The sequence below is a fragment of the Papilio machaon genome, chromosome 18 (genome assembly GCF_912999745.1).
Source record: "Papilio machaon chromosome 18, ilPapMach1.1, whole genome shotgun sequence".
Lineage (NCBI taxonomy): Eukaryota > Metazoa > Arthropoda > Insecta > Lepidoptera > Papilionidae > Papilio > Papilio machaon.
In genome coordinates, this window is record NC_060003.1 from 959,131 (window position 1) to 975,689 (window position 16,559).

Genomic DNA, 16,559 nt, shown 5'->3' on the forward strand with positions numbered 1-16,559 from the left:
TACTATTTATTATTTTTTATAAGTTTTAAGTCATCTGGCGGTGTTTATAAAATTTTACATATGTTGTAAATTTTTAAATACACTGAATTTTTTTTTAGTCAATACACTTACTGTATTCATGTTTGGAAGAAGAGTTACTTAAAAACCTTAGGTGCCACATTGTGCCACGGTGTGGCAGTATGTGTTGAATATCGGACAACCCGTATGAACAATACAATTTTAAGGAATATACATTGAGAAGACAAAACGATTTGAATATCTGTATTGCGAAGAATAATAAAGAAATTAAAATTTAGACCATTGTATAAAAATTAATGGATCAACAACGAAAGTTCCGACTACGGTTTCTGAGACCAAAATTATTGTTTCAAAGATATTTTATCTGTGTTTTTTTTTCAAAGATAATGATAGGGATGACGTTATGTTTTATATAGAGATTTTGAAGTCAAAAACCAACGGTTAATGTGATAATGAATTCGCGATGTTAACGGACTTTTATGGAACTAATATGTGTGTGCAATTTGCCATTGTTAATCCAACATTCTTATTTTTATATTCATTTAGAAATCACGTAATTAAAAAGGTTGATGATTTTATTGTAACATTTCTCTATTGTTATTCGCAATACAATCTCTTTAATACTATACTTATTTCTAATCGGCGAGCGAGTACCGCACTCCGGATTGCCTGCCAACGCCGCCTCACTGTAGCACAATGGATATCATGTTAAAAACTGTCATTTGATATTAAATGTATCCTTTAACGGTGAATCCATATCATTGAATTAAATGTTTCACAACATCAGATTAGTTTTTAAGTTCTTGGAGAAACGACCTCCTTGAAAGTACATACGTCTTATTTGGTACCTACAAGGCAATTAATTACATTCTTATAGAAGTCGAGTTAAAAATGTAAAATTAATCTGAAAGATTTAATCATTGTATCAATGATCTGAAAGGTTTCAAAACCAAATCTTTCAAAAACTTTGTAACAAACTAGAAGTAGCATTAGATAAATTAAAAATACGAAATTATTAATTACTATCATTTGCACGCGACTTCGCCCGTGCGGAATTAAAAAAATATTTAGTAAAAAATATAGCCTATGTCACCCGGGGATAGTGTAGCTTCCCAACTATGAAAGAATTTATCAACAGCCTATTCAATGCAAACATTCAAATCTTTCTAGCAAATTATTAGAGTGTAGATTTCTGAAGATATGGATATACCGTCAGAAGAGTATACTTTAATTAAAATATATATCTGAGATCTATGTGTTAAAGGCACGCAAGTGTATATACAGAAAGTGCTCAGTTACTGACGTTGGCATGGCGATGTATTGTGCAATTGTCCCCATAACTATAACGAAACTTAAATTTTACAATCACAAGATAAAGTATTAATTGTATTTAGGGTCTCATTTATAATGTCCAAGTAAAGTTTTGGATAACTAACAATTAAAGTAACGGAGACATGAAACTTCCTGACAATACAGTTTACTTTATTTGTCACTTAAATTTCAAGTAGCTTTTTCAAGACTTACATGGTCATTGTGATACAAGACTTTAGTTACGTAAATCCAGATTAAAAATAATATAAGATTAAAATACACAGAGACAAATATAAAAATATAGCGAAGTATATACTATCGAATTAAGTTATGAGGACAGTCACACTTAATTTTTATGCTTAACGGAAGTACTGATATGTTAAAATCTTCATATATGTAAAATTCTTAATAATATATAAATAACTTTAATTTAATACTGAAAATAAAACGAAGCGATCTTTTTAAAAGAATTATTTTAAAATTAAACGATAAATAATTTCATTACAAATAATATTTGTTCTGTTTTAAACACGAATTTTGTTATCATTGCCTTTTAGGAACACTCTTGATTAGATTGTTGAACGGTTAAAATAAATGGACTTATTAAAAAAATAAATGAAACAAATTTTAAATTTGGAACGCTTCGTTTCATTTCATTTTCAAGCGAACACTCGGTGATTATATTTTAACACAAAGCCCAAGCTTTTATTATCATTCAAAATAGAATTATTTACAAAAAAAAATACTATTATACGTGTGTGATTGCATCGCGTGATTTAATACTAATAATTAACTATAAAGATGGACTATAATATTTTAAAATCGATATTTATTTTGAATATTTTCGATATAAATGTACATAAGGATATCTACAAACGTGATAATGAAAAGACCCTGTTTTAGTCTAACAAGACCTACTTTCTAGACGGGCGATCGACGAGGGAATCTTTAATAATTAAATTTTATTTTACTGCATGTTTCATTTTATTTTCATTTATTTAATTAGTCTGTGTACTATTCTTGTTTCATTGTTAATTTTTAATCAAGAAGATTGACTTGTTTTTTTCTATTGAAATATAATTAACAGTTTTGTAAATAATTTGTAGGTACTGTAATTGTATCTTAAAGACCATGGTAACTATTTTTCTTCCTCATCGTCCGTCTTGAGGATCTGTTATTAAAATATAAACAAGAAAATGTAGGTCTATCATTCAATACTAATTAAGAGATTGCATAAATAATAAAAAAATTAACATCTATTCATTGAGTCGCTTCGGCGGTGTGGTAATGTGATTGGTGGTAGCGCCAAACCTGCGGTGGGGAGTATTCCACGGGGACCTCCTGAGCCGTGCCACCCGCACCCCACATTAGCACCGTCTGCCGCGGCATCTCTGAAGGCTGAGTCTGTTGCAGTCTCTCCTGCTCCGTAGACCCACTAGAACCCCCCGGACTGGGCCCGGGCACCACACTAGGTGACCTTCTCTCCTGTCCAGTCACAGGACTCATATACCGACCGGTACTATCAACATATGTGTACTCCCTCGAAGGTGGCCTATGGTACGTTGGGGCCACCTCGTAACCGGGAGGTGGCGCCGGTTCTAGGAAGCCATTGGGCGCGTAAGGCGTATAATGGTACGGGAGTGGTTTATATTGGTGAAAGAGGTTATCCGCCGCTAAGAATCTATCATCTAGAGGAGGTGGCGCGTAATGTAATGCGGGAGCTGGCGGATATTCTCCGTAAGGGCCTGTGTAAGCACCGTTGAGGTTAGTGTACGCTGCAGCAACAGCGTCAGCAGCTAGGTAGTCAACTGGAGGAGGAGCCGGAGTAGAAGGAACTCTGCGCTTATTTCTGCAAGTTGAGAGGAAGTCGCGGAGCTGGGTCTTGTACCGTCTAGCGGCTCTTGGAGGTGTGGTAACTGTAGACTCACATCCCGATAGCTGTTCGGTTTCGGAGAAGTATAGACTCGTGAGACCAGTATCGAGGTAGCTCACTTTAAAATCCATCGTTCTTTTTCCTAGAAGATCTCTGCCCTCCTCCTCCCTAAAATGAGAACAAAACCATTGTAAAGAGCAAATATTAATGTTGAGGTATGCGAAAAATAACATTTTCCACTATCAAAATATTAAAAAAAATCTCTTACTTATATAGAAACGGCTAAAACACTCACGTATATATATCCGGTGTCGTCACCGACTAGTTTCGAGCCCTTCGGGGGCTCTTCATCAGGGTGAGTGGGATTGGTATTATTTCCCCTGATGAAGAGCCCCCGAAGGGCTCGAAACTAGTCGGTGACGACACCGGATATATATCCGTATATGTATACGTGAGTGTTTTAGCCGTTTCTATATAAGTTAGTGATAATGTCTCACGAAAGTTTGAATAATTAAAAAAAAATCTCACTTACATAAGCGGTCGATGAGTACTGATGACGAAATCGGGCTTAGAGTTCTTGTAAACAAGTCTGGAAGACGTCTGCAGCCACTGCCACTGACCGTCCTTGGTTTGGAAACGATACGCGATCATCCCGGACGCACCAGTCTTTAACACTGAAATGTTAATAAAATTTTAACCAACTTCTGCGAGTACAACTTTATTTGCAGCCTCACTGTTTCTTTATTTCTAAGTTGGTTTATGACAACTTATTAATTTTAGCATATTTGTTATCAATGTTAAATTTTTTAAGTGGTAGAGCTTTAAGGGTACAGATAATACTTACACTCTTGATGTGCGCTAGCCACGTAAGCAAGGTCGTCGTAGTGGACGAGGTCGTAGCCGCCCATGTTGGCCAGCTCGGCGTCCGTGTAACCCAGCAACATTTTCCCCCTGAAATAAACAACTGATAATTTACATATCTGCCTTAAGGACGTTTGCACTATTAACGGAAATATTTCCGTGGATTGTGTGAATATGGATAGTAAATGTTTGAAATCAATGATGGGACAAATTTCTACAACAGGAGGTTACATTACGTCCTATCTGTTGGAATTCTTGAGCCTTGTGTAAGTCCGTGTCGATCGTTTTCGAGCATCAAAAACCCATAACATCACAAAGTATCAATAAACGCGTTGGCCACGCCGTATCTCTTATTTGACAATTATACATTTTGTACGGAGCATTCGGTTTCAGACAAAAAAATAATTGATAGTTAAAATTATGCCTCGTCCGTTCCACTCGCTCTGTTACGTTGTATCCTGTTTGGTATTGCAGGCTCACAGGCTGTTTTATCCCAATCAGTACGGTACAATTTCAAACTTTGTCTAACCTCAAAATAATTCTATGGGAACATTTTTTAATAAAGTTACACTTTTTTCTTTTTTTTGTTTCTTTAATTCTTGATTTATCTTTAAAATATAGTCTACAATTTAAACTGCATTAACAAAGTGAGCACTACTAAACAACGTTTCTTTATTTATGAATTTTATTTTCAGTAACAAATTACGAATAAAATAGATTGGGACGTTTTCGTTTCACTTTATTGTAAGATTATTATTCTTAACAATCATTTCCTCAATGTTTGGCTTAGTTATACTTACCTTTGATCCATAGAGACTAGACAGAGGTCAAGTTTGTGTTTACTCTTGAACATTACTTCTTTCTGTGGTATTTCTAGTAGGCTAGGCGGACCGAACGGGGCGCAGATTGCGAACAAAGCAAGCGGAGGCTCTTCAGTCTTCTTGTTTTGACCGTGGAGAACTTTGATACGACCCCGAATGTCGAGCCTCTGTTAAGACATAAATATTGTGGTATATCAGTTTTATATACCAAATTTAAAATGAAATAATAATTTTTTTGAAACTAGTCGGTATAAAACAATAGTACATATAAATCCATAAGTTTCAACAACAAATATCATAGATGGTGTTATACTAATAATTAATATAGATGGTGGCGTAATGCTGTAATATAGATGGTGTTTGAACACAACTTAACATTTATCAGTTATATTTAAGCAATGAATTGAAACACGTATATATAATTATAGTATTATCAAAAATTCTATGTAGAACATACCAGAAATCCAGAGGTGTTGTCTAGTAAACATCTAAATCGGACGGTGAAACTTCTTTCTAGAAGATGAGTTCGTTCTGGTCTGAGAACATCTTGGAGGGTAAGATTGCTAGATTCTGGTGATAAGAAAGAATTCCATAACAATTGCCTTTGCAACTCCTCTCGGTCTTCTGAATGCACCAGCTCATATACCGATTGGTGGACTATGTCTGACTGTAATAAAAGGAAAACAGGAAATTTAAATATTACTAGGCGATGGAGACTAGAATTAAAAATAGAAAAGGTAAAAACTATTTGTTTATCAATATAAATGAGGAAATAATTAACCTAATGACATCCAATTAAATCAAAGTAACGAGTTAAACGGTTCTTAACAGACGAAGGGAAAATATCGAAAAGTGTAAAAAGAGCAAGTCATGAATCAACCGTAAATCAATAAACCATCGCTAACCCTAAAAATCAATTCGTGCTCCATCATTACAAAATCATCTGTAACGAAGATGGACATGTTAATTTTGGATTTCTCTATAGCTAGGAACAACCTTAACCATATGAATTAAGGTATGTTTTCGCTTGCAATCGTTTTATAGATATATTAAACACGCCATGTTACAAAAGCTCGAGTAAATAATGCGGATAATGCGCTGACAACAAATGATGCAAGTACAAAACTAATTGATAATCAATGGGGATCCCTCAGGGCGCTATACTTGGCCCCCTGTTTTACAAAGCTGTCATGTAAATAAATTATAAGGATAGAAAAATATTCCGTGTGCTTTACTTAGATAGAATGGGGTTCTGTTAGGATGTGGGTTCAAACATATTGCATTGGCATAAACGTCAGAGGATGATTTGTTAGGTAATTGCTTTTGGTGCTCCGCGTTCCGGGGTCGAATATTGTTGCTATGGTAGTAAACATTGTTTTGTTGATGTGGCATTGTTTTAGGCAAAAGTTTATTTATTCGTTTATTATATGATTGAGTTTTATTATTGAAAGTTCGTGTACTTTTATACGTGGCAATAACTTTTGATTTACTAAGAGACATGTTTTTGTCACTATAAGAATCATAGTGTGAAACATATTTTCAAGAATATTTCTTAAAATTATAGAGACAATATAATCAAAATCAACCAGAATCACAGCTTTGAGATACATACGTTCATTTGATGTTAAAAAACAGGAACAAACCATAACGACCTTTAAAACTCAAGCTGGGCATTAAAATTAATGGTCAATGAGCACCGCGGACAAATCCATTATATTACCCCTCTGTTTATGACTTTTTACTTATTTAGCAGACCCCAAACGTGTAGTCTGAAAGCTCAACACCAGGTGGCACTGGTATCGATCTAGTTTATGATTCCATAATGTGTATAGTTTGTTACTTTTTAATTTAAGGGAGTTGCGGTGAATTTAGTTTAATATGGTAATTGTAGTATTTATCTTTTAATCCTTTAAAATTAAATCCATATTGATTGACTATTGATATGTTATACTAAAAATTACACATCATTTAGTTACATACTCTTCTTGTCGCTTTTGGGTTCTATTTTTAATATGAGTCGACTAAGCCATATAGCTGTCATCGTTAATCGAATCAGATAAAAAAAATATTTGTAACTAGCTATCGCCCGCAACTCCGTCCGCGCGGAATTAAAAAAAAAACTTAATAAGTAGACGATGTGTTCTTCCAGACTATGTTCTACATCTGTCCTAAATTTCATCAAGATCCGTTGAGTCGATTCGGAGATACCTTCAAACAAACATCCATCCATCCATATAAACTTTCGCATTTATAATATTAGTAAGATTAATTAACCATTAAGAGTATCCCTGATGTCTTAGAACATTATTATTGTCTATAGTGTGTACACAATGAAAACGTAGCATCTGTACGGTCCCTTACGTATCGGTGATCGGGCGCGTGCCGTGCGTCTGTCAGGAAGTGGCGAGTGGCCCGGCTCGATTTAATGATTTCCAAATCGATTTGTTTAATCGCTACTCACCCCTGCGGTGACTGACAAAGGTAGACTAACAAGAGAGGCGCTATTAGGTATTAAACAAGGAATAGCTTGTAGATATTATCTTAAAGTATTTATATTCATTTTGAAAACTTTCAAGAAGAATCGAGAGTTTGTTGACAATAAATGCTGCATCGTGTATTATTTAAAAATATGTGAATTTTATTTTTAATTAGGCTATAAACATAAGGTACATTTTTCTAACAATATGTAGCATTGGCCAGCCTTGAAAGGCTTTTGAAAAAAGCCATCGAAAACGCGTGAAATCTTTAAGTTATTTAAATTATATATAATCTTATAAAAATTGCAGTGTCTTAATATTAAGTGAAGTGTCTGTAAATTCGAGTTTGTTTCGGGTAATCTCAGAATGTACTGGAACGATTTTAACGGACTTTTACTGGAAGGTAGCTGATGTGTGCTGGAATAACATAGGTTACATATTTTTAATTCCACCCTGACTAAGTCGCGAGCAATAACAAACATGTTGTAGGTACACTGTTCTATATCATAGGGTAGAAATATCTGATTCTTTTTTAATCTTTGACAAACTAAAGTTCAGGTAACTATATTATTCCGTCGTATACAAAACAAAGGCGGCTTAGAACAGGGGAAAATAAAATTTATACAGTTACGATTTTATTCCTCTGAAAGTTTTATAGCTTGGGGTTGGATTTGAGCAGAAATTGGGGGTTTTTAACTCCGATAGCTATATTTCACTGTGACTTTATTAGTTATGCGTAGGGCATTATTATTGATAGACGTTTTATATAAGCGCAGATTTTTACGATTCGTAAAAACTGTTTTTTTTTTATTTCTTGATTTTCTTTTTCTGACATTATTATCTATAAGTTATTTGGGTATTTTAAAACTTTTATTTTTATTAATTGTTTCAATGTTCATTCCACTAACACTGAAATTTTAGTTACCGAAACAAAAAAGACAAAAATCCTGACTTTAATGCCTGGTTTACCTACATTAAGCCAGGTCAGTAAGTCAGTAGTGCTCGAAATCAGCGCTGACATATAACTGGCATAAAAACATCCACTGAAGCCAGTAAGCCCGATAACTTGGATGGCGTTTCACTTTTCAGGCTAGTTCGGCCATTCCGCCGTAACTGGCATAATGTAAACGGCCTGTATTATTTCTGATTGTCAATTGTTTTCTTTATCTGACAGATGTCTATTAAAATATCAATTGAATAGGTTGCATATCGTCCCTTACCTAACAACACCGCATAAGTCATTTTTATCAACTTTACAGGAGACGTAAAAAAGTGTCTATTAAAAAATCGTTTTTTTTTTTAGTAATTTCTTTGGTTATTGTCGATTTACTATATTTTAACTTTTTCACTACATTTCTTTACCTTTCAATTATCATGTGACGAATAGTTAGACGCCGAATGAGCAGCTTCATGTAATGGTATTAAAATGTGATAACCGCCAATTTTCGAATTGAGCGGTGTTGTAAGCTAAGGGACGTTATGTTGATATCGACTGTAGAAGTGACATAGCTCTAGAAGGTTTTTTAAGGAAATAGCAAAAAGGTTAGTCGACATCACAGGAGACCGAAGAGCTGGCAGCTACCTCGGACAAAGAATTAGTCTAGCCATTCAAAGGGGGAACGCTGCCACTATCTTCGGAACCTTGCCTATAGGGACACCTTTTAATGAAATTTTTTAGTTTTTATGTATTATATTTAAATTAAATCCATGTTTATTTCTTAAGAGCCGTTTATATATTAGTTGTTTAGAGTCATGCGATATTTTATACAATATATAGTGACATTTATGTAGAAAGATATGTAATTCTAATACTTTGAAACTTGTAGATCGACAAGTTTAACCAATCTAGAATAAACATTACATCTATATATGGTTTGCTATTGTCGATTGTTTCATCGGAGTACTTGTGTATGTTTTTTTTTTTTATAAAAATTTATTCAACATTATATTTTGCTTATTCATGAATCATTAATAACATAATTGTATGTTGAAATTGCTTTGTTATTTTACAATCTTTTAATCGTCTATTTTTTTGTTGTATGATTCGAAATTACAAGCTATGTTATTTTGAGCCACTCGTACAGCTTAAGAGTGATGTTACAATGTTTAATACCCTTATTAATAATTCTAAGATATTTATACAGCTTAGTGATATTGTTGTTCTCTTTTTTTATATTACAAGGTGGCAAACGAGCAAGCGGCCACATGATTTCGCCAAAATGGCGACCGCTGCCCATAGACATCCGCAATTGCAGATGCGTTGCCTACCCTCAATCGACGAAGGAGACGCACAAAAAGAATATTTAACCTTGATATGCATCTCCTCCTCCATCAAATCTACCTCCCCTTCCCATCCTTTCCTTATAAGAAAATGGTGGGAAGAGAAAGAGGACTAAAATTAGTCCTCCGGTACCACACTCATCAGACGATGGTTCCACTTGACGCCTGTATTCTGTGTGGTCGTGGTATTTCACCGGGCGAGCCGGCCAATTCGGCAACAGATGTAGTTGTTGCTGGCGTCTACCACTGTAAAACTGGTCTCTTTCATTAACTCTTAAAAGTAGAGATAGCATAATATGATTGTAAAATATACCAGTTTGAAATTGTAAATAGAACGTTATAATTACGAATGCCAATTAGCTCGTTAAATTATAAACAAAACAATAACGAACAAAGAAAAGTAAAGTAAAGCAATGAAAATATAACTGGCTGGAAACGTGAACGCAGTTTTTAGCAGTTATATTCCATTTGGCGATAAGGGCGCGATAAAAAAAAGAACCTTCGATAAACGGAGGGTAGTTTAATGTAAGTTAAAGTCGTTTTAAGTACACTTATCGCTGTAATTAATATTTTTATGGTGCCAGCGCGGCGGGTGGATTGTTTCGAAAACGTCCCCGGGCTTCATATATTTTGTTGATTAATACCGCGTGCTATCATTTATTCGGGAAATTAGGTCATTTTTTTACTTTAACCAAATGTTATAATTAATTAAGATAAAATACGGAACACGCGTGTTAGATGGAATAAAGCGTTTGTTTATGACGCTGGGAATTAAGGAATAGTACTTTTTTGTATTATTGCTTGTAATCACGTTTTAAGATGTATTAAACGGTTTGTGTTTGAATTATTATACTCACGCTTAAAGGTTGCTTACGGACTATTAGTTCTTAGTCACTATGGGTAGCTAGTCTAAGTACTAGCGTTAGTGTAGATTTCTCATACTCTTATCTGTACTAAGATTATTTTTTTTATTTTTTAACGTCTTTGGGTTAACTGCCGTTAGTCATTAAAGTTAAAATTAAATTGTTCACCAACCTGATGGAAACCAAGGTAGCTTTCAATGCTGTGCGTCGCGAAGAAAACCTCCCCCTCACAAGTCAGGATCATCAGAAAACCGTTGAGAGCCTGCAAACATAGACAAAAATAATTTAATACACAATAGTAAACCGTAAATTGACATTTTTTTAAGAATATTTGACGGAGGATCTGATGGATTCTTTTTACCTTAAGTAAAATCTAATCTCACCAATAAAAAGCAGAGAAAAAACAAAAGCTTTGAATGTTTTTAAAAAGTTACTATCTTGAATAGTAAATATTACCATTTAAAACGTAATCAGAATTTTAATACGTATATTGTTTAATATTAAAAGATTACGTTTTGCTTCGATGTTCATGAATAATACAAAGTATATTCAAGAGTATGAATTTGCAGCTGGTGCATTTACACAGAGTAAAAAATAAACATGTTTTCGATTCGATTATTTAAATTTACGCGTACAATCTATAGTCGAGGAGGTCTATTTCGTGGCATGTCGGTGACATGTCATTTGAAGATTACTATACCTATATAATTTTATTCAAACAAGGATATCTGAAAACCTTAAATGAGAATAGAAAATGACATGAAAGAAAAAACATTACATGAAAGCTACAGTACAATAAGGATATTGTGATATTTTTACACTGGCAGGAGGGCGCTAGTGAACTATCATTGTTGTCGGTCTATAGGTCGAAAACGAGTCATAGCAACATTCTAATTTATAGCTCCACTAGGTACCTATGTGTTCTTCCAGACTATGTTCTACATCTGTGCCAAATTTCATCAAGAACCGTTGAGCCGTTCCGGAGATAGCTTGTATCAAACATCTATCCATCCATCTAAACTTTCGCATCTATATATATAAAAGAAAGTCGTGTTACTTACACTATTTATAACTCAAGATCGGTCGAACTAATTTAGCTGAAAATTGATGGGGAGGTAGCTTAGAACTAGGAGATGGACATCGGAACTTTTTTATCTTGTGTGCATTTTTTTTATTCCGCGCGAACGGAGTCGCGGGTAAAAGTTAGTTTATAATATTATTAACATTGATGACAGTTTACTTTACTGTCTGATTTTAAGTGGGAAGAGAATTGAATTCTTTGACTGTACTCATATATTAGCCAATAATATATCTATGTATAGCTGGAAGTAGCACATTATGCAAATATACAAATCGTAATATATAATGTAGGAATTAAAACGATTTGCCAATCGATTAAAATATTTTTTTTCATAATGTTTGTTTAAATTTCTCTAGAAGCGGGCGACACGCGCCTGACTTACGACGTGACTTACTCGTGAGACATAACGAATCTGTTTCCATTGTCAGACGATAAGAGTAACTGTTAATATTTAAAACAACGAGGCTTAATTGTGAATTTAAAATAATGACTAAGTTTATTGAATTATTTTCTATCTACCAGAAAGTTAGATTAAGGATCCAACTAATTAAAGCCATTAAACTTAGAAATCAATATTCAAGTCAATAATTTGATAATAACAATAATGCACATTTAAGTAATCAAGTTTTAAACGCAGAATCATTTTATTTACATTTAAAAAAATCATTTATTTGCTATTTTTCTTTGTACTACAAAGGATTGGAACAAGTTGGCGGCGTCAGTATTTCCGTCCAAGTGATGACAATGAAGACGTGGGAACCTTCAAGAGCAGAGTGAATAAGCATTTACTAAGCTACTGCGTACCATCTTTCGACCACATCATTACTTAACGTCAGGCGGAATCATGATCATGCGCAAGCTTATTCAATATTAATGAAATATTTAAAAAATCGAAAAAATTAATTACTTAATAAATCGTGCCGTACCAGAAAGTGAAAACGCGCTTTCGGTAAGTCGAAATCGTGAAATATTAAGTACGGGTCTGTTGCCTGCACTTATTTATGGCTTCGGCGGTCGCTATTGATTTATTATAGAACAATCCGCTTTAATTTATCGCCTCAGCGTAATAGCTGCTAAAAAAGATAAGAACCGAACTAAAATTTAATAGTTTGAAATACTGTAACAGAAGCTATGATAGAATTTATTTACAGCTAACAACTGATATTTATATTTTATTTAGAAAAATAACTAACTTTATTATAACCAGTATCTGTCGCCCGCGACTTTGTCCGCGCGGAATCAATACAAAACGTAATAAGTAGCCTATGTGTTCTTCCAGACCATGATCCACATATGTTCCAAATCTAATCAAGATTCATTGAGCCGTTCTGGTGATACCTTCAACATATATCGATCCATCTACCCATCTAAACGTTCGCATTTATAATATTAGTAGGATTCATATTATAACCCTGACACGGTTTAGTAAATACTGTACACAAAACTGATAATCGAGTTTCGTTTTATATGTTCGTTACTACCTCTGTTTAAGTCTATTGTGTAAATCTCGGGTTTGCCAAAATTAAGCATTTCTGGTTGTTACAGGTTCTTAGTCTAGATTAGAAGCGACTTCATCCGCGCGGAATTAAAAATAATCTAGTAATGAACATAGCCTACGTCATCCGGGGTTAATGAACTTCTTAACAGTAAAAGAATTTTTCAAATCAGTTCAGTAGTTTAGGAGCCTATTCAATGCAACAAAAAAGAAATGTCTGTTTATAATATTTCTACAAATGATTACCTGTAGGAACATCTCGCCGTCCGGCATGGCGTGATCGTAGTGCACGTGGTCACGGCGATGCGCGTGCATCTCTTCCTTCTCCTTGTGCATGACCACTGCAAAGAAACGGATATGTTTAATTGCTACACAAATTATACAGGTTAGTCTGAAATGCAGCTTAGTAATTTGACATGTTATACAGTGTTTGATACAACAAAAATGAATCTGAAAAAAAAATGAATATTCGATTTTTCATTCGTACAAGGAAAATGTGGATGGCTAATATTAGTTTCAAAGAAGTTTAAAAAAAAGTCAAATATAAGTTAAAAATCAGACTGTATTAAACACACTCACAAAAATATCACGCACCTACGCTTATGTAAAGATACCCATCTATCTCATTGACTAACCGTCGGTTTCTGAGACCAAAATTTCCATTTAAAACATATTGTTATCTCTGTATTGTCAAAGATATTTTATAGAAAGTTATTGGTCTCAGAAACCAACCGTAACTGAACTATGATAATATCAAAAGGGCAGGCAAATTTATTTACCTACAACCGAACTATTCTAGTAAATAATAAACTATATTGGTTTGGAATAAGATAGAAAATAGACTGAAGTTAAACATGGTTACGTATTGCAAATAGGCGTGTTCCATAATATGACAAATCAAATCTCGAATAGGGAAGCTGTGTAGAGGGTTGCCTGTACAATTGACATTAAACTTTAAATCTAAAGCAATAAGATGTAATTTAATTTGTCTATAAATGTAAATTATATTTTAAGAGAACATAACGTTTTGCATATATAAATGTTTATTATGTAGTTAAATTGTAATGGCACGAGCTTGTAGTAATTATTTAGGTTATCATAATTATTTAGGTAGTTCCTAACCTATGTTTCATACACAGTGACAAATAATAAATTTTATAATAGTTTTTTTTAACAAATATACTAGCTGCATATATATATAGGTATATAGCATATTTATTAATATACTAGCTGTCGTCTGCGTCTCCTTCAGCGCGGTATTTAAAAAAAACTTAACAAGTAGCCTATATGTTCTTCCAGACTATATTTTACATCTGTGCCAAATTTCATTAAGATCCGTTTCGGAGATACCTTCAAACAAACATCCATATATCCAACCATCCATCCATGTAAACTTTCGCATTTATAACATTAGTAAGATTAAATAGTTATTTTTTATACAAACAATGTCAGAATCGTAACACAATATTCGCGATATGAAAATAAACAAAAAAAAATAACAGTCACAAAGTCCCGCACCCCGAGTGGCCAATTACTGTGCCGTGTGATGCGACATGTGGCCGATAGTGACGTTCCTAGATTCCATTATCGATAGTCGATACGCGCTTCAAAAAGTGACGATTATCTAGCTAGGAATCCAATGGTCAATAATAAATGCAGCATAGAATTATAGTAGAGGAATTCAATTATTTTTTTAAAATTCTTATAGAGCTTTTATTTGCCTGCGATAAATAAAGAAATTGTAATATATTAAGATTTATTGGCGTTCACTACTGTTGAAATTAAAATATATAAACTACCTTTTACCCGCGACTCTGTCCGCGCGGAATAAAAAATAGAAAACGGGCTAAAAATTATCCTATGTCCGTTTCCTGGTTCTAAGCTACCTGCCCACCAATTTTCAGTCAAATCGATTCAGCCGTTCTTGAGTTATAAATAGTGTAACTAACACGACTTTCTTTTATACATATAGATATGGAGGATTGTTTATGATCGTTATATAAAATGAAACCTGTGAAGTTTAAAACAATAATGAATGAACAGAAATAAATAACGTATTATCTGTTAAACATATCTTAGGTCGCATTTACTTTCCTATCAATCGAATCTTAACAAGTTTGCATTATTTTTTATCATAATTAAACGTGTCAATAAATAGTGGAATTTAAGACAGTACAAAAGTAAAGATAACTTTATTTTAGCAATTTAAACATGCAATTAAAGATGCGCTTAACTATCTGTAAATGTGAACAGGTGTCGATATATTTCAACTGGTTATCGTCTTCGAATCTTCAATTTTTATTTACAGTGCCATCTATTATTTATTTATAGAAGTTCGATTTATTGTTTTGCAAGTTTCGAAGATCGGGATAGTGCCGGTCTGTAATCGGAAAGATTAATCGATAACGTGGTGAGATACCTCACTAATCGGAGGTGAGGTGGGCTTATCACTCGTATGATCGCCATTATGTCGCCGACTATCGAGGATGAATTGTTTTTTTTTTTATTTTCTACTTTTATATTGAATATGACAATTTCTCTAATATCAGGCTATTTATATGTATTTTTACTTACTTGATAATTTTTGTTTAATCGTATCATATCATTATTATAAATTTGTAACTGATGGAAAGATTTAAGCACGATTCAATAAGATCTCACATACACGAGGCACTACGCAATCAGTAGCGATAACTTCCTCAATGTTCTTATTAAATAAAAGGCATCAAACAAACGGCGCATGCCGATCGCTTAACGCTGTCACGGACTGCACATTTTGGTCCGTATATGGACGCTTTAAGTGGAAATAAACAATGCAGTTATTATGACGACTTTCCCTTTTACTTACCACACGCATCTTAACTAATTACTTATAATTATTTTTAATGACGAATCAAAGCGACTGAAAAGTTAGTCATGCAACTGGTGTTATAATAAAAATCCAAAAGACAAATTTTAATCACGCTGTTCCGAAAGACATTCTCTCTTCTCCTTGGAAAACCTATAGGTATATTTGTAAAGACTGTTTAACAGTGGTAAACGCCAGCAAACAGTTTGCTCTGGATTAGTTGGCTCGGCCGACGCAATAAGTACCACGAGCTCACAGAAGATAGGCGTGAAGTGGAGGTAATACCCCTTTAGTCTATCGAGTGTCCGTGCCGCAGGCCTTATTTAAGTCATCTTTCTCTTCCCACCCTTTCCTTCTAAGGAAAAGATAGTAGGGATAGGGAATTTGATAGAGGAGGGGATGCACAGTAACGGGAAATATAATCTTTCTTTCTGTCCTCCTCCTTCATTTGTTAAGGGAAAGCAACGCATCTGCAATTGCGGATGTCAATGAGCAGCTGTTGCCCGAAATTACCTATTATTATATAAAAACCCATGTATATGTTTAAATAGTGATACATGTAGTCTAAACATGTTTTTGATTTTCAAAGTCTTTTCATTTAATTTGTTTTTTTTTTAAATTGACATAAATA

At 33.9% G+C, this 16,559-nt stretch overlaps 1 protein-coding gene across 2 annotated transcripts in view; it reads right to left on the reverse strand.

Annotated features, from left to right (window-relative positions):
* Positions 1-452: 452 nt before the first annotated feature.
* LOC106707920 (aryl hydrocarbon receptor) overlaps positions 453-16,559 on the reverse strand; it is a 90,433-nt gene continuing 74,326 nt past the window's right edge. Inside the window, exons 2-9 of one of the 2 annotated variants that reach the window (XM_045682092.1) lie at positions 13,327-13,421; positions 10,677-10,766; positions 5,342-5,551; positions 4,864-5,051; positions 4,047-4,153; positions 3,735-3,876; positions 2,641-3,370; positions 453-704 (exon numbers count right to left, since the gene is read on the reverse strand). In XM_045682092.1, the coding sequence (XP_045538048.1) occupies positions 702-704; positions 2,641-3,370; positions 3,735-3,876; positions 4,047-4,153; positions 4,864-5,051; positions 5,342-5,551; positions 10,677-10,766; positions 13,327-13,416 (1,560 nt within the window). In that variant the 5' untranslated portion in view covers positions 13,417-13,421 and the 3' untranslated portion in view covers positions 453-701. Of the gene's footprint in view, positions 705-2,423; positions 3,371-3,734; positions 3,877-4,046; positions 4,154-4,863; positions 5,052-5,341; positions 5,552-10,676; positions 10,767-13,326; positions 13,422-16,559 lie in introns of those variants that run through there. The other variant, XM_045682093.1, reaches the window with a different exon arrangement.